At 38.4% G+C, this 23,696-nt stretch overlaps 1 protein-coding gene across 1 annotated transcript in view; it reads right to left on the bottom strand.

Annotated features, from left to right (window-relative positions):
• b4galnt4a (beta-1,4-N-acetyl-galactosaminyl transferase 4a) overlaps positions 1-20,313 on the bottom strand; it is a 136,855-nt gene extending 116,542 nt beyond the window's left edge. Inside the window, exon 1 of the mRNA XM_055031872.1 lies at positions 18,719-20,313. Coding sequence (XP_054887847.1) covers positions 18,719-18,860 — 142 coding nt within the window. The 5' untranslated portion in view covers positions 18,861-20,313. The remainder of the gene's footprint in view (positions 1-18,718) is intronic.
• Positions 20,314-23,696: the final 3,383 nt, after the last annotated feature.

Genomic DNA, 23,696 nt, shown 5'->3' on the forward strand with positions numbered 1-23,696 from the left:
ATAAAAGAAGAACACTGGAAGGAACGCTGGAAGGGAAAAACAGCTAGGCAAGAAATTATAAATGAAAAGCACCAGAAGAGCAGAGAGAGAAAGATATTCAAAGTCGTATCTGAGAGGAAACTTGCATGGGAGACAGTGGATGCATTTACCAACATATTAAAAGCTGCACACTACTTACCCGAAAGCTCACTGCATTAAATAATACATATACCTAAGAAAATCAGTGCTGCTGAAAATGTTTAGATTCTAGTCACACTTTTTACAGTTTTAATGCAATTCAGACAACAGGGGATGGAAATGCCCACATGCTTACCTATTTTGTTTTGTGCGGTTATCAGAGTTTGGACACATTTTCTAGACTCAAATTTAGATTTTAGCTCATTTCTTGAATATAAATGCACTTCTTTATACCTTAGAACAGTATAATCAAACATTTTAACTGTTAATCTATAGAGGTCAGGGTCTAAAAAGTAGCATGAAACACATATCAGAGAAGGAACTATCCAGCAAGACATGGATTTCATCCAATATCACCATAGCTGCCTTCATGATTCAAAATCAATATGACCAGAAATGTCTGATTAGGTGTTCTGTCAGTTACACCTGATGGAAGAAAACCATGAAAATGTCTAATACTGTAGCTTTACTAGGATGGTAGAGTCTTCACAGGGAGGAGAGCACAAACAAGATAAGTAAAACCTTTCCAGAGTACGGGATGCTTTGACAGGCATCTAAGGTTTACATCCAGATTTATACTTCCCACCCTCTGGAGGTGAAATTGTACATCAAGCCTGAATACTCACTGTCACTCCAAAGCTTTTGTTGCCAGTGGAGAGCAAAATGGAAAGACTGCTCTGGTTTCTCGAGGGTTGCTCAGAATTCAGTGAGAATAACCCACGGCTCTGCTGGTAATCGATCAAACACAGGTCCAAGTCCAGGTTTTATGGCAAAAAAATAAATAAATCTTTTCTTCTCTGGACTAAGCAGTTACATCAATTCAGTCCTCCATTACCTGGATTCTACACATTTGTGGAAGTAAAAAAGCCACAGTGCCTAGCAAAAGGCGCACCGCTTCAAACTTTCCTTTGAAGGGGTGCGCCAGTCCAGAACTAAAATCTACAATTCCTCTCCATTTCTTGGTTTTGGCTCCAAAACAGAATGTTTGAAGTTTTCTATTGGATAAATGTCCAGGGATTTATGTATTTCTCTGCCACACCTATTAGAAATCTTTTGCCATGTAGAAATATAATTCTACCAAAAGACAGTAATGGATTCGGAAGGTGATGTTTGACTGCATTCATTTTTGACACATGTGCATGACATTGATTCAGTGAACTTAAATGTAGTATCAAATTTGAAATTAGTTTGAGCAAATGCTTGCTCTTACATTGCTCAGTTGAAGGAGTGCCCCAATGAGGATTCTTATTATTATTCGGCTGCATTATAAGGTCAGCTAAAAATGGCAGTAGGAAACATTCGTTCTCTTCTCTGACCAACATAAAGCACTGAATAGAAGCAGACTCGACCAAACGGACAGGGCAAAGGTCAAGAGCCAAGACGTCTTAGATTCTCAGTCAAGTACAAACAAGCACATCGTATATAGCGAATGGTGAGGAGGAAGTGAGGTCATATTCAGCTTGACTTTTGATCTAATGTCAACTTTCTTCATCTCCTGACGGCTGCTGTTCTTCTGAATCTATTGTGTTTCTTATGAGCCACTGTGTTTGTGATTCTCTCCGTTCACGGGCGTCAAACTCGACTGACTCATGCACCTGTGTGAGTCAACCTCCTGACAGGAAAATGTAGCAGCTGAGAGCCGATATACCCTTCAAGTGCTTTCGCTGCCATTTATATAAGGCCTGCAGCAGAGACACTTATGCACTACATGCACACAAAGCACTGCTATGTGGCTCCATAACACTTGATTTTCATCCTACATCCTCAGACCAGTATCTGATTTCTACAGCTGTTCAGCAGGTTTTCAGAGTTTTCCACTCCAATATTTTGCATATAATAAAATAAACCGAAGTTTGTTTGTTTTTTATGTAGGGAAAACAATTGTAGTCTCTTTGAAATCCAATAAAGCCTCAATGCAATGCCCAGTAGACCAGTGGGTTTTTAAAATATGCAGTCTACTTCAAACTTCAATAAGAGCAAGTCTCGCTTGGCAAATGGAGCCTGATAATACTGTCTTTCCTCAATTTGTCATGGTGCCTCCACAGCTCCTGCACCTATTTTCCTCGCAGCTGGAACTGAGGGCAAATGTGAATGCCTCAAGAGTTTGGTTCCCCGCTGCCAAAATAGAAGGGTACGCAAGTATATTCAGCCAATGAATGTGGCCGTGCGTTTGTGTGTGTGTGTATGTTGTTCCCCACAGGTGCAGACTCCCCCAAAACCCCGGAAGGAAAAGAACCAAGGCAGCAAAATAGAAATCCTGAGTTGCATATGAATGAGCCGTGTGCGCTTAAATGAGAGAAATGGATAGAGCAGTGGACTTAAGTGCTGCAGCACCAGCACAGATAATATCCAAAGCAGCGGAACAGCAGAATGTAGCAGAATCGCGGCCGAAACAGCCTGACATACGGGTGGAATTTTTTAATATAGCGCAGACAGAGAAAATGAAGCGTGAGGGGGTGAGAGTGTCAGATGGTGAGCTGCCTGTCGAAGCACATTGGAATATCGGACGGTCAACAAAGAAAACCAAAATCCAACTCCATGAACAAGAAGAAAAACACTCAATAAAAAGAAGCTCAAGAGAACCGGAATTATCTCCAAATGTCCATTAAGATGGAATGCTTGATTAATCATCTAATGACGCAAGTCTAAAATGTTTGCTATAGTGACAATTGTCACTACAACAACAACTGTGACAACAGCTGCCACTAAGGTTCAGTACACAAGTACCTTGTTTAGTACACAAGGTAAGGTTCAGTATAATATAAAACATGGTGTATATAATTTATTCCTGATATTGCTAAAATATGACACTCACTGTTACGGCTCTAATAGTCTTATAACATTTGGCCGTGCTTTGAAACATAAATATTGTATGAAAGAAGTATATAAAATAAAATTTGGGTAAATTTGTTAGCCTCAAGTGTACTTTGGCTCCTTTGTTCTTGTAGTTTTGCTCCTCTGTACTTTTAACAGGTAAAACAAGCAACACAGAGACAAGATTGTTGATATCTTTCTGTTAGTGAACAAAAAGACCACAATGGCTGCTGTGTGACAAAGTGGTTCAGTTTGTTTTTTCCACTTTTCCTTTAAATATACACCAAATGTTCCAAATGATTATGGAAGTGGTATTTTCTCAGATTTTCTTAAATGGTGAGTATAATTTTCAAATCATGAACTATTACAGTAAAAATCTAATTTTATTGAACTAAGCTCCCCATGAGAACAGTATTTTTTTCAAAAATAAAAAAAACTCACAATGGACAGTTCCAAATTATTATGCACAACAGATTTTCTAAACATTTTTTGGATTATAAAGAACTGCAAAAGCTATTTCAATCAAAAACATCTTAACAGACCGAGTTACATGTTACCATAGGACCTTCTTTGATATCATCTGCACAATTCTTTCATCCATTGAACTTGTGAGTTTGTGGAAAGTTTCTGCTTGAATTTCTTTGCAGGATGTCACTAAGTTTTCAAAAGTGTAGCAGCCTTGTTTTAGGTGGCTAACCAGCAGTGCATAGCAGCATTCATGGCATTTATTTCTATTGACACAAATGGAAGTGTATATTTATAGTGTATAAATTTCAGTAATGCAAAATTTCACATCTATATTTTTATTGTATGTGGCTGCTTTGCTTCCATTAATTACAAATTATTTACAAGATTATCCAAAGGAATGCCTCTCATATGATTTCTTGAAGGAAAAAGTCCAGAACTTAACTAAGCAAGACAGCTACAGTTTCAGAACTGTAACCTGGCAAGGCCGAGTCCCAAGAGAATCACTCTTGCCAAGTTACAAGCTACCCCATCTGACCACAGCACTACTACAGACTACTGCAATTCTGTTTGCAGTAGTCTAGTTTTTGACATCAACAAATAGCAAAGATTTCACCTTTTTACTCTGTATCCACGTGTTCAGTTTCTTTCATCTAACAGGTCTAAACATACCCAAATATTTTTTGTGTATGAATAATTTTGGCATTTATATGCAGTTGTGCCAGTTCTTAACAAATGTCATCTAAAGGTTGTTAGAAAAAAACATTTCCTTTGTACACCGAGACACGTAGTCAATTCAGTCTAATTTTAATAATTTCACATACATTCCAGTTCAGTCGTAGTTATTAAACAATGAAGTGAAGTTCAGGATTTCTCAAATTGATTAAGTTTTTTATATCAGGAAATCAAGGCAATTTCAGCAAGTCACTGACTGTTTAAAAATCACTCCTGAAAGAACATATAGAGGCAGTGGACTGTCGATTGCATTGAGTTATTAATATGTTACATAATTGTTTCAGTACCAAAGTGATCAGTATTGACTCCTACATTTTCTTTTCTGTATTATCTTTACTTTTTTTTTTTTTTACATACTGAAAAAAATCCAGGTTAATCAATATTGGAAAATCTTCAAAAGACATAAAAAGAGCAGATTCAACATTTTAAATGATTGCCAATACTGTTAGATTAATACATGTTTGATCAATAAAAAATACCCTAAGTGAGCTGAACAGAGCTGGTATGAGCAGTCTGAATGTTTCAGCCTGATCAAAGTGATGAGCAGAATCCACTTCAGTCTGTGATGACTTAATTTGTACGGCAAAGACTTAGATTTACCAGCAAACACGCTTTGATGATTGAATGATTCTTTCATTCGGAGCAGAAGCAAAGTGTTACGGGCACTCATAAAAAATAAATTGATGAATCTACTTTTTGCATGTGCATGGAGAGTGTGCATTTCATCCTGCAGATGTGTGGGCTGAAAGGAGATTTGTATAAAAGAGGCACTCTAATCAGGATTCCTTTAAAGCTGGGTAAAAAAGAAAAAAAAGTGTGTAAAAAGCAAAAAAGAAACAGAAAACACCAGGTACACACTGTGTTATACTGCACTATCCACATTTGTAGTGAAGCCAAGTTACACTATTCATTGCTTCATCACAAGAATGGTGTTTTTAAATGAACAAGTGGGAAAGACTTCATTTGTCAAGCCGTAAGCACACACAAAAATGTAGGAGTTTGTATTGACGTCCATTCATTTTAGAAGCTGCATTTGTGCAAAACACAAACACTTACCTTTGCCCTAACCATTACGAGCATATTTTTTACCCTACCTTTTATCAAAACTTAAGTGACACCATCTCTAAACTTATCTTCTACCTGTAAAATATATGTACCACCATGCATTGGGCCACATAAGGCCCATCGGTCTTCAGAAGGCTCGTGAACAAGCCAGAGAAGATCCTCAATAAAATAGCTAAGCAAGTACAAGTACACACATACACACACACACCCCTATGCACGCACACGCACATAAAATGTCAATGGAGAATTGGGTACTGCAAATTTTTGATAAGTATTGCCATAGTGTGCCAAGAAATCTGTTGTCTCACATTTAAAACATCTTCGCTGCTGCTTTTATGGATTCCTTACCCACAGAACAGTCAGCAGGAAGCTTAAACTAATAAACAGTCAGATGAAGGCTTTTGTGTAGTTTTGACAAGATTCTACAACCTTGAACATCCACTTGCTAGAGTTATAATGGGAAATGCCTAATTAAGTGGGAGATGAAATAGTAGAACATGTGCATGAGCCCAATTTGTTTTCTCTCTAATTAGCATTGATTCCAAGTGAATGAAGCAGTGATGTTTTGAAGCAGCAGTGGTCGGGACTTGTTAAAGAAGCTTCAGCACCAACGAAACTCATTACAAAACAGGAACGTCAGCTAACGCAGAAAGCTGCATTCCACAATGTTGCGTGAAAAATAAATGAATTAGTCATGCTTTGCTTCTAAGTGCACAAACACTTTAAAAAGGATAGAAAAAGAGCTGACTATCACTGAAACAAGTGTGCAGATTTATGGAAATTATTTCTTCTGTTCGGTGCACAGTCAGTGTAATAAACATTATACAACTATTGTGAAATCTGTTCCTGCGAAATGCCCTTTGGCAACAAAACAAAGCCACAACATAAAGTCGCCACCTCTGTACTTCATAATGTAGATGGGATTATCAAGCTGACAATCTTTCTCCTTCCCCCCCAGCTAATTATAGCAACAGTCATTTGTACCGTAGTAATGGTCATTATTGAGTTTCCTTTCTTTCTGGTGGTCTTTCTACCATCTTCCCTGGTTAAGACACTGACTAAAACTCCTTCGTATTGCTCCGAACAGTCTGTCACTTTGGGAGCTTTAAGGCCCAAGGTGCTTTGTGAAATTCTAAGAAAACCTTTAGAATTTAAGACATTAAGATTTTTCCTAAAATTACGTTAGCAGGAGCCACTTTTAGTCTTGAAATTTTTTGAGAATACGTGTCGTGGTTTCTAGTGTCTAAAATTTTGAAGCTGCCAAATCATAGCAGCAGGAAAGTCTGTGGGGCGTATGTAATTACAGACCCATTCAATAATTTGGAGTGTTATTCTATATTCTAAATGAAATAAAACCCTTGTGTAGGAACAAGAATTTTATTTGAATTACGAGACCAGTTAATGTATTTCCATTTGTGTTTTTATTTTATTTTATTTTTTCAATAATGCACATATAAAGCATGTTGCACAAAAGTATGAGAACAGATTGGTACAGCCAATTCAACACACTCAGCTTGAATCCTGCATTCTGGTAAATACACACTTGGCTTTAGTTGTTTTCTCTCACACAGCCAAACAGTGTGATTACGTGTCCAGAGAAAGAGGTAGACTTGGGTATTATAGCCTGCAGCTCATGGCTAGTCCTTCTATCCTCTCAAGCAAAGTGAAAAAACGCACCTCATTTCCACCAGCAGCGCAGGTAGCGGCAGCATTCAGAATTTGACAGAAAGGTAATAGAGTTGAAACGCTGTGAGAGACAAGAAACTCCAAGCGAAAAGGTTGTTTTCCCTTTGTTGCATTTGTAGATGTAAAATTGGATCTAGAACTAGAGAGTGGAGGAGATGTGGAAGAGTATTTTATTGTAGAAAAAAGGAATAGAAATAAAACAGAAAAAACAACAGGAACAGAAGCGATAAGAGGACAGTGAAGGAGAAAGGATGTGTCATGTTAAATGTATAGTACTCCTCTATAAAGATAAACTTTAAAGAAAATGTCCTCTATGTGCCACTGCAAAACGAAGCAACAGAAAACAAGATGTGAATTTTCAAATGCTAAATGAAAGTCAAGACTGTTGTATGTACAGTTCTACTATATTATAGAGCAGCAGCTATTAGCTTTAGGCTGTATACAGTAATAGAGTTAGAATGAGAAATATAGCCAAGGCATTTGTGACACTTTTCTCACCATTGCAAAAATTATTGCAATAACATTAACATTGCTCATCTGTAGTTATATGAGGGGAAATCATTTAGAAGTAAAGAAGTATAAGTCATGATTTAAGTCCTAAGACCAGGGAAGAAATAGTTATTCCCTAGTTTGCATTTTGTGCAAATAAATCAAAACTAGGTTTATTGAGTTTCCTTTCCTTTTGTTGGAAATGGAGAGAGTATGGTAATTACTAAAAACTGCTATTAAACTCAAACAGGCTGTTCAATGATCGGACATTTTGGCACAAGTAGTTTTTGAAATTGGTCTCATGGTCCCATTTTGCATGACTTTGTGTTTTTGCGTTTATGATGTAAAGCACTTTGAAATGCCTTGCTGCTGAAATGTGCTATACAAATGAAATTTGATTTGATTTGATTTGATGACTGCATTTTGAAGCTCGACTTTCAGCTTTGTTACTATTGCATGCTATGAAAAATTCATCCTTTTTTACTTACCTTCTGTCTTAGGATTTTGATACAATCTTAGTTCATTTGTTCCTTTTTTACATCAGTGGGCTTGGTCTGACCACACTATCAAAAGTTAATTTGACACAGTACTACTGCAGACTGTTTATTTAGAGTCAAAAGGATTTATAAATCAGTGGGGTTTATACATCCCTCTGAAAAAAAACAAGTTCATTTATTTGAAAGTGCATGTCTGAAAGAAGCTTCAATAGTTTAGAAATAGGTTGTTTAATGTGCATAAGAACTGATTGATTAACCTCAGTTTTTGTCAAGTTCCGTGTTTTTCTGTCTATTTATTTTGCGTCTTTTGTGTCCTCTGTGCTCTTCGTGTTGTCCTGTCTTCCCCCTTGATTACTCCCAGGTATGTCTTGTTTCCTTGATTACCCTCTGTGTATTTAACCCCACCTGTGTCCTTTGTCCCTCGTTGGGTCCTCGTCTCATTCCATCGCATGTTTAGTTGTGTGCTGTGCTTCGTATGTCCAGTTCTACCAGTGTTGAGCCCTGGCTTCCACTCAGCTGTGCTGCCTGGATTGTGGACTGTTTATGAACGCTTTTGGAAATTTTGTCATCATTAACTCATCATTTCACTCCTATCTGGGTCTCATAGCATCTGCCTCACCACGTCCACACCACATCCTGACAGTTTTCCGTTTGATGAGTAGCAATAGAGAGCAAATGTCTGGAGTGTTTGCGTTCGGTTCATCCTGAGTTGTTTAGTCCTCTAAAAAATCTGAATATATAATCAGAAAAATCTGATTGAGGGTATGAACTCTCAAAGAAAAACTTAAAGGCCAATTAAGACTAGAAAAGAAAAACATCAACTAGAAAAACGTCAAGAACAATTTCACAATTCCGTGTATGAACAAATTTACATTTTTCCTTCAACTGCTACCATTTTAAGCAGAAACCAATTTTGCTTTTATCTTCCAGCTTTCCTCAGAACAAGTCCTTTTTAAATGAGTGAATATATGTTAAAATTAAACCAGCTATCATGGCAATTATGTCTCCCAAAGCCAGCATGTGTGGTTAAACCATCAAAATACACGGTCCAGAATAAACTGAACTTTCCTTGCGTCTTGAATACCGTTCCTCGTGGGCGACCACGACAGGAAAATGGGAGCAGTGTTTGACGGCCTCTCAGAGTGGGAAGCCGCACTCCTCACAAAGCAGCTCACATGATAATCAAGCCAACGGGTGGGCCTTGTAGACACAAGAGAATCACAAAGTGTTGTCCTTGTCCTTTTTCCCCTTTCACTTTCAAAGGCTTTTGTCTCCAACAATTCCCCAATGCATTTTAGAAAACTAGATAAATATGGAGACAGTCAGAAAAAAAAGAAAAAAAAAACATGTGGGATTTAATAAACATGTGTTGAGATAAAAGAACTCAAGTTGAGAATATAAGGTTTTTATAATTCAGCTCTGTTAGAAAAAAGAGATTTTTACATTTGTAACCAACCAGCTTTGAAGCAGTGAGGAGCCTCATCAGCACAACCATCAATTCTTTAGTTTTCCATTGTTCAAGATATACTATTAAAAAGAATTCAAAGGAGACTTTGTGTCAATCTAAATGGCAGCCAAACATGTCAACAAAAAGCCCTTAAATGTAAATTTTAGAGAGAAAAACCATGAACAATTTCCCATTAGGAAATGAATCTAAACTTCTTTCATCTCCCAGCTTTTCTCAGAACAAGTCCTTTATGAATTAAATTAAAAAATAATACAATTGAATTAAAAATCTCTATTGTTCTTTCATTTACTAAACAGGAGCACCTAAATAATTCCTGACCATCCAGAAAGAGGAAAAGTTTAGTTTGATTTAATGTCAAAGAATAAAGTGAAAGAAAATATGGATGTTTTTTTGCAGTGTATGTAAATAACGGCTTTTCTCACAGCTTGACAAATGAGTAAATATTCATTAGTGTATAATGAATAGAATAAAAATTAATGTGATTTCATAATAAGCTTACAGGAAACACAACAAAGACAGAAGCACACAGGGATGGGCAGGTTCTGGTCACATTTACAATCTTATATCAAGTGTTTCATCTTAGCAGTTTTTCAACAGGCAGAGCTGATTTCAATGCAGCCAACACCTCTGTCTGCCAAAAAGTCAGTCTTTTCCGTCTCTGTGGTTAAGCCATCGCTATCCTCTGATCTTCCCTGTCTTTGTTTCAAGCCACTATTGCCTCAGAGAGAGGTGACCTTTTCCCATTTACTATCACTATACAATAGCTCATTCTGGGCAGCAGGGAGCGCACAGACACTCACTCTTTGATGATTGATTGAAATCCCGCAAGGTCCGGATCACTTACTGTAAGGCAATACCAGAGCTGATACAGGGCAGTGCTGCAAAGAAACCCCATGAAAGAAAATCCCTCTGCAGAGGTGGGGAGTAGAGAGCAGAACCAAGGCAGAGTTTGGGGAAACTGACAAATCCCGTCACGACATGGATCACGATCGCCTCTAGCCAATATTCCCGTCCGTCTCCTGTCTCTGTTTTCCAGCCCATAAAACCGCCAGCTCATTCCCTCTGCTGTCTGACTGGCGATCCCCTTCTTTGTGTCTCCCAGCTGTGTCCTAATAAATTGTCCAGACTGTGAGGCTTTTTATGGGTCTCTGCTGAGAAAATTGACCTTAATTAAGTCTTAATGGCATTGTTTAACAAAGTAATTGCTGCATTCTAAGGCAGTCCACTGAAGCTACACCTGAACAGATTAACCCTGTACTGTAAATTCAAATCCCTTAAACTTCTCCAGATTTTGTCCTGTAGCAACTATAGGCTTCAGTAGGACGTATTGAAATTTGAAGTTACAGAACAACACATATCAGCTATTCATATTTATGTATATATCTTTTCAAGCCAGCGAAAAATCTGAAAGGTGTAGCACAGATTCGTGTTTCAAATATTTTGCATCTGTACAACATAAAAGCTTTAAACACGTACAATGAGCAGACTGGCCTTTTCACTCCATTCCTTTCAAAATACATCCAGTTCAGTCAGACTACATGATAACTATTTCCTATTGCCACAAATTCTGCAATGGATTTAGCTGTATTTCATCCATTGCAGCTCTCAGTCTAGAGCCGTTTTACTGCTGGAAGGTGAAACTAGTGTGCACTTTCAAGTTTTTTGTAGCTTCCTCTAATTTTTTTCTGAGGAAAGGTATCCCCACATTATGATGTTGAAACCCTGTACTTCATAAATACCAAATCTATGAAATGTATCACAATTAGTTTTTCTAATTCTCCACAGCTTTATCCCTCACCTGTGTAGTGGTTTTCCTGATGATGCTTGTTCACTAATGTTCTCGTGACGCATGCAAAAGGATATGTGAAGAAGAAGACAAAATCAGGACTTTTAAATGTTTTTGGAAGGCAATATCTCCAACGTAATATGTGCAAGGTTCCATGAGATATGCGAACAGATGACGCTGACTGTGCGCCACACCCATTGGAGGCCTGAAGTTATCACGAATCATGGTTGCATCTTCTCGTGCTGCGTTTCCCACCTGTTGCGGGAGAAAGGTGTCCTTCCTTCTGCAGCCTAAACACTATCCACCCCCCACCTCCATCCACCAAAAATGTTCAGAGCAATAGTGCCAGCAGGCAGACAGTGCCATCATTCAGCTGCTTCCTCTTCCGCGTGGCTAAGCACTGGGCCTAAAGTGCAGGCAGCAGTGAGAGTGGGAAGGTGTGCAATAACAAAACCACAAAACTCCATGTGCCCTCTAAAATCTCTCCGTTTCACCGGCTCACCCTCACATGTACACAAACAAATCTTCTGCGGCAAGGCATGTGGCGCCAGGTCAGACCGTTCATCTGAATGGGCAAGAGTTAGTACTTTGACGCTGTCTTGTTAGGCAGGAAGGTACAAATTTCATTAACCCAGAGGTTAGCACTCTGGAGCAAGTCAGTTCAATCAGTTTTTAACTGACCCTTCATCCCAGCTTCTCTGTATCTCTCAACCCTTAATACATACAGTATTAAAGGAACCTGCAAGTGCCGAAATAAATTCTGAGTGTGGAATGTTTAAGAGCACAAATTTTTCATGCAGAAAAGAACAGAAGTTTTCTTACCAGAAGGCATAAAACTCAGCACAATCAGACGAAGGAGTTAACTCACTCAATAAAACCTGACAACATGCACATATGAAGAGAGGGAGGTATCATTTTTGAGTCTTAATCCATCTGTTGTCTGTACCTCCACCATGTGGTCCAGGCAACATCCTGAGCGCACTGGGGATGCTGCGAGAGTTGCCGTGGGGACATTGTTCATCCTCGCCATGGAATTACCAGAGAGATTTACTGTGACGGTCAGATAAGCTGCAGGGCTAAAATGATGGCCGAGGCTGTGATGGAGCCCAAAGCAGACCCAAAAATCCAAGCTAACAGCAACACTCTGCTGGACAGAGAGTTCTTTAAATGATATACAATGTCATGTATATTCAAATATCATTCAAAAAAAGTGGGAATTTTTATATTTCTTTAGTAATTTTCTGAAAAAAGAGACATTTCCAGATTTCTGCAGAAATGTGTTAAATTGGAGAATCCATTTTAGATCATGGCCAGCAATGTTCTTCAGTATGGCACTAAAAATATATATAGGGCATTAGACAAAAAGTTTGTATTTCAAAGTTTCTAGTGACAAGATAATAATAAATTTCACCATCATCTGATACCCAACTTCCTTTCACTTAGATAAAGAAATTCTGAACTCAGAAAATCCTGTGGGGAGGTAATGCTTAAAAATAAACACCACTCCGCTGGGTTCACACAGAATCCCTGCATTAATGTCCCAAAATCGTTTTGTTGATGCAGACTAAAGGTCCTATATTGAGCTCTGCTATAACTTGTGCCAAAATTATGTATATGATATATGATGGGGTAAGAAGTGAATAGGTTAAAACCTTGGGATACAAGTAACAGGCCAGATACAAATATGACAAATTAATTGATCATCTTCACTGACGCATGATTAAATATTCAAAAGGTTGTGAATATTCTCCTGTGGGTGGATTAATGTCTCACTACAACCCTAATTTTAAGTAACATAGAGAAATCATGCGAGTTTGCAAATCTGAAAAGTTGACGGTACAGAAAACCTTCTGAAGGATGTTCCAGCTGAAAGCTTAGCAACAACCCAAATCCAACCTACAAGCAAACAACCTACAAATGTAAAGAGATTTCTATCTGACTGGTGTTACTCTTCTTGAAGTAGAAATCAAAGTAAAAAAAACAACAACAAAAAAAAGGATTTTTGACTGGTATTAAAATGCATGCTTCATTAGAACCTGCTAATGTTCCAGTGTAGATGAAATAAGCTACACACACTTCAAGCTCCTCTCCCATATGTTGTCTCCATGGGCAACCGAGGCACCAATCTGTCCAGGCCCCTGAGACATCCCTTCCTTCCCAGATCTCCTCCTACTTTAAAGTGCTGACGATAGGGCCGCAATATGAGTTTTTTTTATATATATATACTAAAAGGCAACAGATTTGTGTTTGTCTGAGGGATGGCTTAGTGTATGCACCGACATGTGTGCCTCCCTTGGTGTGTGTAATCATACTTAATCAATAGAGGCCTGTGTGTGGAGGCCAGCCTTTTTTCCTCCTCAGAGGACCTGTTGATGCTGGAAAACAGGGGGACTGCTGTACAACTGGGTGGCCACAGAAATGTGGCACTCATCTAAAATGCAGCAGAACACCGCCTGCCAACACACTTCCTCATTGAAATTCTGATTAAATAAGGCCAGGCTGGCCGGCCAGCGCTCGGAAAACTGTTTAATTACATCTTCCTGGCTCTTCTTCCCGTCATAGGTGCAACAGCAACTGGGCATTTAAATAAAGCATCTATAAATGCTCTAAATATGGTCACTGATATGTTTTATGAAAGTCTCTTAAATTATGTAATCTAAAGAGGTTTTACAAATATTTAAAGTTGTAGAGCCTTTTTTAGTACAAAGTGTACTTTAGTAAATGCATAAAGAATCAATAAATCCCTCTATGTGCTGCAAAAATCAAGATTTTCCTTCCTAACTTTACTGTTCTTGTGTCACCATTTAAAAAGAAATACTTTCCACAACTCTCCAGCTATCTACAATAAAAATAAAACAAATCACAAGGCATCCACGTTTGAACTGCCTATCACTATTCTGACACTGTTTTATCACAGAGCTCCATCGTCTACTAAATTATTTACCTGCAGAAAATGATGGCTCTTTACAACGCAGCTGAGGCCAGCTTACACCACCAAACGATGACAAATCTTAACCAATGCTCCCCGATGCGAATCATTTGCGACCAGTTTTTTTGGCAATTAAACCATGGTATAAAATATTAACACTCTTTAACCTTGAGTTAGGTTAATAACCAGTAAAAGGTTGATCACAATAAAAGCTGATCTCATTTTGTTTTGAAGCATGGCTAAACAAGAAAGAAAAAGAAACACTTTTTGAATTGTCGCAACTATAAACTGTTATGGTTTACGTGGGACATTATGTAGCAGATCGACGCAGATAATTCGTAGATATGGTTTCACAAGAATATAAAACGCATCTTTTCCTAATGAAACTCTGACAAGCATGGCATTTAATTATGTAATTTGATACAAGTACAAATTCAGCATTTCTGTGAAGGCACCAGGTTTTTAGAGAATCTTATTGAACAAAAAGCTTCAAGAAGACTAAAGAACACATCCAATAGGTCAGAAATACAGCTGTGAAGAAGTTAAAAGCAGGGTTTGGTCATAAACCAGATCCCAAGCTTTAAATTTATAATGAGACATAGGTGGAGGTTCAACTTCCAGTGGGATTAAGATCATAAACCTAAAACGATAGACATAACAGAATTTTTTAGAAAGCATAACCATGTTTTATAACAAACATAATTCCTATGAGGAATATCTAGATTTAATAATTAATCTTCACAGATCCAATTTTACTTGGCTTAAACTGTTTTCCAAAGAAAAACAGGCAGATTTCACTTTCAAAATGTGCAAAGTTGGTTCTAATATTGAATCCAAACTTTTTCGATTTTTGTTTGAAAAAGAACTTTGAAAACCATGTGCCATTATTCTTCCACTTCATTATTCTGCCTCTTCCTACATTGTACTGCTCTGTCAAATTAAATCACCATAAAACACATAAGTTTACAGTTCTAATGTAATTAATGTGAAAAAAGTTGAAGTGGTATGAATGCTCTGCAAGCTTTTGACTGGCTGACTTCAGATAATCTGAATCTACACATAAAATGTTACATTGCAGTGTAATGACTGCCTATGATGATGAACATTTCATAGATCATTTTTTCCTGTTAGAGAGACAAAGCCTGAGGGCAGTTTATGCCCACACGTCTATATGTTTCTATGTGTATGAAGGTCAAGGATCAGAAAATTGTCTCCCAAACATGTACAAATCAAAAGCAAATTGGACAATCATTCTAATAATCCACAAAAAGACAAACTATGTTACTCTAGCCACTCATATTGGTACTGTTATATACTTGTTTGGTAGCAAAGAAAAAAAAATAAAACTTCTAGCCTGATGAGAATATTAACACACTTGACACAGGCGCCCACTTTCAGCACTTTCACCCCTTCTTCCAAGAGATGACAGGGTTATTCATGAGAGGTTAAGTGATTTGACCTGCTCAGATGCCTGCTAAATGGAAGACAGTCAATTAAGGAAGGGAGAAAAAAAAGACAAGAAAACAGCCAAGTGCGGCCCAACATAACAACTCCCTTCCCTCGGCTGACGGCCACAGCAGATGGTTCACAAAGACTGGCTATTAGAGGAAGCCCTAAAATGTGGAAAGCGGTGCTGTCAAAAATCATCATTGTGTGTTTGTGTCTCGGCTTCCAGGAAATGCAAAGGCAGTGTCACACTATTGTGCATGTTAGCAGGAGTTTTCTAGCAATGATGGCAAAATTACAACAAACTGATGGTGTGATGTTTGCAAACAATTTTCCTGCACAAGAATACTAATTTGCTAATTCTGAAGTTGTAGCTAAACGTGGCTCTAAACCAGGATAACAATTATGAAAAAGATTTATTCATTTTTTTAGAACTAGAATTAGATCCACAAGTTTGAATTATACTCCATTTTCTTTCATCCTCACAAATCCACAATTATGCACATTAACTCAAATGATATTTGGATAAATGCTGAAGACCGAGCTGCAGAGAAACCACCTCATCAAGCTTCTGACATAATTTTGGCTGCGTTTTTGACCACTCCACTCATCAGAAATGCTAGAGTTTATTAAGTAGTTGGACTCCTGACAAAGAGCTGGCTTCTACGTATTGGCCATAAATTTTCAAATGGACTAAGATCAAGGCCATTCTAGAAATGTTGTGTTAGTCTGATTAGTTCGCTATAAAATCAGTTTTCTCATGTGCATTTGTGATCATACTCCCTTTAGAGCACTGTATTGTATTCTGAAACTTTGAGACCCAAATTGTCACCATCAGATGACAGGCAGCCAGCTAGAATGACCTGAAACAACCCAGGAATAACCAAGGTTCAGACATGGATACAAGATTTATTGAGGGACTAAAAAAAAGCATTTTCTAAAATTGGAACTTAAAAACAACTTGGCGTTTTGCAAAAGCATAACTCTGCGATAGAAGACCAACAATGTTCATTCAGAAAAGTTTGCCACATGCAACTATAGTAATTACTCATAAATCCTGATGCAGCCTCCAAGCTGCCCTCACCATGATTCAGGGGACCAGTCATCAGAAAACTATACCCAGTCTGTTGCTAGGAAAACCCCAGACATTAAAATGATCTCTGTGTGTCAGTCAGCTGGGTGTATGAGAGTGCCGCGAAAACACTTCAAGGACATCACAATCATTAGGTATCACCTTATATCGGCAGCTGCGGCAGATACGAGAAACTCATCAGCATCAGGAACACATAGAGCCATGCTTCCAGTCAGGTTCACCATTTCAGACCAGGCATTCCTGACATTTTCTGCATCAATTTACAACAACTACCGCAATTAAGCTCTGGTAATATGAAGCAGGTGAATAAATAAAAGCAAAACATCTGCCCACAATGTGATATATGCCTACAAGCAGCCTAAGACCTCTGAGGCCACCTTCATGAAAAGCCCTTTGATTATTAATGTGGAAAGCGACGGCCCGGCTCTCGACACAGCCCCGGACTTTACTTAGCCTCCGGGAGGAAGCTATTGTTAATTTATCAGACCTGCACCCTTCTCTTTGTTACGTCTTCACGCACTATAGGGTCATCTGTACCTGCAGAGCTAGAGTTTCTTGGAAGGATTTTTATTGAGCCAATAACTAATAGACATTTATATTTGACTTGCGATTCTTCCCTCCCTGATCCACAGCTGCAGCTATTTACCGTAGCTGCCGCTCTGCTGACTGTGGCAGCTTTACGGGAGTTTTATCCTTCCTTCTGGAACGGTTTGTCATTTTATTACACATCCACACCATAAAAAAACAACTTATGTAGGGTATTAAAAATATGTTCTATAACAAAGCTCGAACAAAGGTTGAGGAGGCTAATGATTATCTTCAGAACTTTAACTGGCACAAGTCTGTTTACATTGTCTATTTGTATTTTCTATCTGTTTGGTATCCATGTTTGTTGAGCGCTCATAAAATGATTGAATATATTTGTCTCTTTTCTCTGGGAGGACAGCAACACAGTGGCAGCGAATAGCAAAACAATGACACAGATGCATTTCAGCAAATCAGAATATCATGGAAGAGATCATTTATTTTAGTAATTTGATAAAGTAACACTTATTCTATTAAGGTTCACTGCACACAGAGTGGTACACTGAGTCTTTATTTCTATTTATTTTTTATTTTTACTGCTTATGGCTAATGATGCCCAAACACATATTTTCTTAGAAATGCAGAACATTACTTAAATCCAATTTTTAAAAAAATTTAAAAAATGAAATGCATGTCTCCATACTCTCTGCAGTTTATGCAGTTAATACTTGGTTGGGGTTCAGTTTGGGTTGACTGATTATTTCCTTGTGGTCACTATCAGTCTAAAGTGCTCTAAAGTTTTCTTATTAACAGCTGTAGTATAGGCTTAAAAAACTATGAATAAAAAGCAAAAAAAACTTCACAGTCTTTCAGATAACTTGGATTCTGTTACCCAATTTTTCTGCCAGATTCTAAGACCATAAATCTAAACTGAGAAAAGAAAAAGAAAACATCATTTGCATCTTTCTTCCTTACTTTAATCTGATTTTTGGACCACTCAGTGCCACAGTGTTCACTGACTTTACTGCTCAAATTCTTGGCCTTATTTTGCTTCACAATCCTCTCGAGGCTGTGGTTATTCCAACTGTTGTGCGGTGGGGGGTTTTCTGCTACACGTTTTCCTTCCACTCAACCTTCCATTGTATGCATGGACATAGAGCATTCTCTCAAAGACCAGCTTCTTTGGCAATGACCGTTTTGGCTTACCGCTTTATGTGGAGGTTGTCAATAGACACCTGTCAAGTCTGACCCATTATATGCAATTCTGGAGTTTTATGAAAAGCATAAAATAAAATAATAAATAAATAAAACAAATGCAGGGTATAACAAATCTATATAGCTTTTTACTTTTAAGGTAGAAATAATACATTAAATTACCTCTTAGATGAAGAATAATTAATTTACACACCATCTACTTAATTTGATTTTCAAAGAAAGTTCTGACTAGTGACCTTAAGCAAAATGAGCTCAAATCACCACTTAAAGCTCCAGATTTCTTACTTTATTTTATTTATTTATTTTGTTTTTTGTGAATGTTTTCTACCTTTTCCGTAGTTGAAGTGCAGCTTGATGGTCTTGCTCTGGTTGATGTGCAAGTAGGTGAACCACACCGCCGAGGTGAGCAGCACCAGCAGCAGCAGGAGCTTGAACTGCTTCCGGATCTTCTTCACGGGGAAGCGCAGCATCCTCGCTGAAACATCCTCCGGTGGGTAGGAGACAAAACGGGTCCGGGGAAAGTGGTCCTTGACGGCGCCGCTGTTCGACTCTTCGCTGGGCTCTCTCTCTCTCTCTCTCTCTCTCTCTCTCTCTCTCTCTCTCTCTCTCTCTGTCTCTCTCTCTCTCTGCGTGGCGGACCCCCCTCTCCTGAAGTCACGGCGAAGGCATCCCGCGGCACGGACTGCTGACTACAACCCCGAGGCGCGTCTCATCCCCCCACATCCGCGGGGTGACGGCACGTTGGTGGTGTTCTCTGATCTGGATCCAAACACCTCTGTGCAAGGCATTGCTTGCACATTCACCCCTGTGTCTCTCTCTCTCCCTTCCTCTCTGTTCCCTCTCTGTAGCTTTAGAGTTTACACGCACTTGGGAGAAAGCAGTGAAAAGGCTGCAGCTCCAAAGCCGCTAAATTCAGTTGAGAGTGTGACCGGGTGAGCAAAATAGCACTCTGGCGATAATCTATCCAAATCCCCTGGGGCTCAAGCCCTTTGCCGACACCGCGACGCTGATTATTTCATCGGCCACTCAAGGATCATCCCCGCCGGTCATGGGTTTAGCGCGCAGAGCATCACAGAGGAGCGAGAGGAGGAATGGAAGTTTCCTTCCATGTGGAGAGAGGTGAGCCCGTTAATGGAGGGTCTGACCTTTGCAAATGAGGAGAAACGAATCGGTGATGCCGCCTGACGGCGTATGTGTGAAATCTTTGACAGAACGTGAGGAGTGAAGAACCCGAACCCGACGAGGAGGAAAGCCAAACGTCACAGCCCGGTGCGCTCCAGCTATTGTCGCACACAGCTGAGAAAGAAGGCGGCTCGCTCAGTTGGAGCGCCTTTTTATCCCGGTCCGGGGAGAGGAGGGGCGATCAGCTGTCATCCTCGCACTCGGATGGGTTCGCGAAGCCCCCGCGAAGAGTAAAAAAATAGAAAAAGAAAAAAGAAAAAAAAAATCAAAAATAACACAATTGGAACTGTTAACGCTCCATGGCGGCGCGACAAGGCGACAGGTTACTCAGGTCTGACAGTCCCGACGTGAGGTGCAGGGAGCAGATCCGTCCATGTGCTTCGGTTCCGTTCCCTCTCACGGCAGGTGCAATCCCCCCAAAGTGTCCGAGCCCGCCATGCGTGCGTGGAAAGACCCCGATCAAACAAGCTCACCTGAATTAAAGTGATGCGCTCTGGTGCGCCGCTGCTAGCCGCGACGCGCTGCCCTGTGTTGTTGTTCCTGTCATGAGCTTTCTTTCACCCCCCTCTTTAAAACGACCGCAACAACAGAGCCAGAGCCGCTCATCAAGCGGTGCGGGGGGGGAGAAAACAGCGGATCTGCGGGACGATTTTGCCGCAGAGAAAGCAAACGCAGACAGAAACGAACATGGTTTTTGTTGTGCTGTACAATGGGAACACGTAAGGGTATCCTCCTTCTATACGCCCATCAATTGAGCAGCATCACAACGCCACGGAGCAACCTAACCTGGGTGGACGGAGACTGGCAGGTCAGTCGACCAATTGCAAGTCTGCAAACGGGGTGGAAGAGGCGGGATGACGACGTTCAACCTGACTGTTTTTTTTTTTTTTTGGTACTGTGCTAGTATGATCCATCATTTAATAACTGAATGCATAACCTAAAACATGTCCAGCTCTTCCACAGGAAACAGATGTAGAGTGTTGATCTTCTGCTTATGGTAAACTGACCTGGAAAAACACAGTTAGGTCTGTCTCAACTGATGGCACGATAAATAGAAATAAGCTCAATGATTTCGATTTGCATGATTTAGATTTTTCTCACTCTCTCTACGGAAAATTGGATGACGTCTTCAGTCTGGTGCTCCGTTTGTTAGTTTCTTTTTTCTTTCTAATTCCTTTGATGCTAATTTTGTTTCATTTTTTTAATTATTATTTTTTATTTTGGATATTTAAAATGTCTTCCAGTTCCAGTGTTAAATATTCATTGGAATTGAGAGATTATTGATCTGAACAGCTACAACGTTTTCTTGCATTCTTATGCCATTTCTATTATATTACTTGAAAATGGCCTTAAAACAACAATATTATGGTTTAACTTAAGGGACAATTTATGGTTCAACAAAATGTATTATCACGACAGGCCTAGTATCAGGGTCAATGAAGTCTCATTTAAAAATATTAACAGTTGGAGCAATTTATCCCTTAATTTTATTACTTTGAATTTTGATCAAATTTGTTTTCATTTCACACTGTATTTTTGGGTTACTTACATATGGGTTACTATATATATATTCAACAATCAGTATCTGGAAGTAAAGGCAATGAACTGAATAGCAGTCATGATATTCAGATGCACCCTTTCTCCAGCACACCTGAATTCAATGGAGCGACTATTGATTGCCTATTTAAAGTTGACACACGACCACTCTGGGAACAGGATGTGGTGAGGATGCGATTTAAGCAGATTTTTTCAAACTGTCCATCTGAGACGGTCTTAGGGTGGATGCCCTCCTAGTTTTACTGAACTAGATTGATTGTTCAAGTGGGTCAATCAATCATGTTTATTGATAGCACATTTCAGCAACAAGGCAGTGCAAACATAAGGAGGAAAGTAAAGAATAATAAAAAAATGAGATTGAAAAAAAAAACAAATAATTTGATTTAATTCCCTAAAAACTTTATATTTTAAACAAAATGAGAATAAAGCAATCTAAAAAAGAGGTCTAGAGGTAATGTTGAAACTTAAAAACGTTCATATTATTTACTTATTTTGTGAATAAAGTGTATACCTGAGGTCTTTCAGATTTCAAGACATTAACTATTCATTTCTAGTCGTGTTTGACCATTCTACGTGAGCGCAAGGCTGCCACCTGGTGGTAGAATACAAATTAAAGGCAAGCCATGCTTACATGTTTTAAGCAGGGCAACCGCCTGCAGTAATTGTACTGCTGATGTAAGGTGCTAGAAATTATTGGAAAATTTTAAATAACTTAAAAGTTTGCGTAATCTCCTACATTACTTCTTTGTGGGGAGATTTTTATTTTTATTTTTTTTCATAGAGTGCATTGATTTAATTTCACTGAAGTTTCATTTTACCCGAAAAAATGTGTGAGAACCAGTTCGATAATGAACATGACTGAATTTGATCACATTGGACGCCATGTTAAAGTCGATCTCACTCTCTATGTTATATTATCAGGTCTATCAGCTGTTAGATTTCCAGTTTGAAGTCATGTCACGGACTTCAAACTGGAAATTTGCTAAAGATCATAAATAAAGAAGCAAGTTGGTTTTGTTGCTTCATGCTATTACTAATATAACAACTTTTGATATGTTTGATAAACATATTTCCAGTCCAACTTAAAAATATGACAGACATAAAATTTTCCAACAACTAAAACAAACAAAACTGTCATGTAAAATTTGTCCTATTAGGGAACAGTTACTTACAAACTCCAAGAAATTCCAACTGACTTACTGTTATATTTACATACCTTCATAATTTCATCCCTTGACATTCTGACTATAAGATGCACTATTGTCTTCAATCTATTCTGCATTTTAAGCACAGAGGGAATAAAACATGTCTTGTTAATTACGGTTTGAAATACTGATGTAGATTCAGACGTCTGCAAAAATAAGCATCTAACAAAAATAGAAGGAAGTCTCTTTTTCAAAACAGCTTCATCCATTGTCTATACATATGATTTTTTTTTTTATTCATTTCACTATCCTGCTGTAAAGCATTATTTATTTATGTTCTGTTTTTGTATATTGGGAACTTTTTGTTGGTTTCTTTCAGTTATTCTAATTTGGTTTTGGTGTCCTGCTCACTTCATAAGATGTATTTCGGTTATTCAGCTCATTTCCACCACAGTTAGTTTCTGCATTTGAGTCCAACATTTTGCTGCAAATTATGGCACTTTCTTTAATTGCCTTCACAATTACGCCATCTCTTATCTCATATAGTCTACGTCATGCTATTTGACCTAACATTTTACAACAATATCATAGTTTTTTTAAAGAAAAAAATAATCAAAACCAATGATGTCTGTGAAATACTGAAGCTCAGAAATAAATAAATCTCAGCTAAAGGACAGAAGAAAACGTGTCAGATTCGAAACTAATTGTCAGTTCTGAAAGTCTTTGGATGTTGCAAGGTAAAGTGATGCAACATTTTGGTAAACCCTCAGCTCTTCCTGCTTTCCTGCATTGATGGGAGTCTGTACGCGCACACACCCAGGTTTCTCCACACACATATATACCGAATGTATAATAAATACTCTAAAAATGTCATCTGTTTTTTTCTCCAAATTTTAATTATGCTTTAACATGAGGTACAATGTGAAAGCAGTGCAATAGTTATATAGTTAACCAGTTATATAGTTAAGGTACACTTTAACATACAAATATAATTGGGCTAGAACAAACCCATTTCATACAGAGATGAAATACATTAAATGGACCAAATCAGAGTAAACATACTGTGCTAGCGGTATGTTAGCACAGCATGTACTAACATACTGTGCTATTCTTTTGAGCAAAAGAATTATTCGCTTTTCACCGTTGACCTACTTCGGTTTACAGTGTGACCTAATATTTAAAGTAAAACTAACTTTGTCATAGGCTTTAAAGTTATGTCCTGTTGTGTGAAATCTGTAGCTGCTCATCACATTCACTGGTTTTGATTTAAAAATAATAATAATTTAAAATGCGCCCCTCCACCCCACCATCACCTGGCTGAAGCACACCATTAGTTATGCAATAATATTTGACTTATTTTCACCAGACTGGAAAGAGAAACTAATTAAATGTCTTTCTTTTGTTTTTGAGTTTATTTCAACT

Source organism: Poeciliopsis prolifica, unplaced genomic scaffold, assembly GCF_027474105.1.
Source record: "Poeciliopsis prolifica strain line A6 unplaced genomic scaffold, Auburn_PproV2 SCAFFOLD001, whole genome shotgun sequence".
NCBI classification, from domain to species: domain Eukaryota; kingdom Metazoa; phylum Chordata; class Actinopteri; order Cyprinodontiformes; family Poeciliidae; genus Poeciliopsis; species Poeciliopsis prolifica.